This window comes from Anoplophora glabripennis, unplaced genomic scaffold (genome assembly GCF_000390285.2).
Source record: "Anoplophora glabripennis isolate ALB-LARVAE unplaced genomic scaffold, Agla_2.0 scaffold7759, whole genome shotgun sequence".
Classification (NCBI taxonomy): Eukaryota; Metazoa; Arthropoda; class Insecta; order Coleoptera; family Cerambycidae; genus Anoplophora; species Anoplophora glabripennis.
The window spans coordinates 1491-2603 of record NW_019423833.1 but is presented as its reverse complement, the minus strand read 5'-3'; the positions used below and the strand labels follow the sequence as shown (position 1 = coordinate 2603).

Here is a 1113-nt window from a genome sequence, read left to right as displayed (position 1 = left end):
TTACTTTACCACAATCATGGACCACCCTGTATACTTTTTATGTGCTGGTAAATTAAGTACATAACAGATTACTCTCCATTAAGACAATTTTTTTAATTAAATAATTTTATATACACACACATATAAGCATTATTAAACTTGCCTACTATTTCAGAATTTTGCGTTATACCTTTGTTAGCATGACTACTAAGCACCCTATCCCCTCTACCTGAAGGAATATTCTTCAGCGGAAACCCAACTCCCATTTTCAAGGCGGCCGCAGTTGGCACCATCATAGGTTGTGGAGCTCTGGCGATGGGCGGTTTACCCAAATCTTCAATGTTGGGCAAGTTCTTAGTCGGGCAGGCACTCAAGATAGCTGAATGGTATTTGTGAATGTTTTGTTTTAGGTCAATATTTTTCGAAGTCACGTCAGTGTTTTTCTTCAGAACCTTCCGAAGAAAATGCTTACATTACAAGTGTCCAAAAACATACACATACTCTGTGTATCCAATATTATACAATTTTTTTTATAACTATACTCACCTCATCATATTTAACCCTCAAATGTTGCTGTTCATCTAATAAATTCTTATTATCCTCCATCAATTTTTCCAATGTAGTTTTCATTTCTTTCAGACGATCATTGCGATCTAAATAATACGCAATGAACTCTACCGTAAACGCAGGAGGAATATGCCATTTCTTTCTTACATCCACCAAAGCAGCTGCCTGCGCCTCCTGCATCTCTAAGGCTAATGTGTTTATGCCCATGAGCTCGGCTTTGCGCAAAAGTTTCCGACAGGCAGATGCGCTAGTTGTTAATAATCTGGGCATTTTTTGCGTTGGCACTAAAAAATATTTTTAACTAGTTCCTTTTTTGTTGCAGTGCAAATTCTTATTTATCTTTCATTTTCCCTTGTTTCGACTTCTAAAAGACATCATCAGGAAAAATTAAAGTCCCATAAATGAGACTTGCTAAGATTAATTATTTCTTAATTAAATATTAATTAATTTTGTAAATTAGTAAAATATTATCAATTCCCGCGTGTGAACAACATTTTACTAATTTGCACCATTAATTAAAATTAAATTATGAAGTGGTTCTGCTTAACCAGTCTCATTCATGCAACT

The 1113-nt window shown here is 35.0% G+C and overlaps 1 protein-coding gene across 1 annotated transcript; it reads right to left on the bottom strand.

The window, feature by feature from the left end:
* Positions 1–169: 169 nt before the first annotated feature.
* LOC108916871 (PHD finger protein 14-like) lies at positions 170–825 on the bottom strand (the record flags this gene model as incomplete). The annotated part of the gene is made up of 2 exons (XM_018723180.1): positions 526–825; positions 170–431 (listed from the first exon to the last, which is right to left on the bottom strand). Coding segments are annotated over exons 1-2 (553 nt in total), but the record flags the coding sequence as incomplete, so codon positions are not given.
* Between the last annotated feature and the right edge of the window lie 288 nt (positions 826–1113).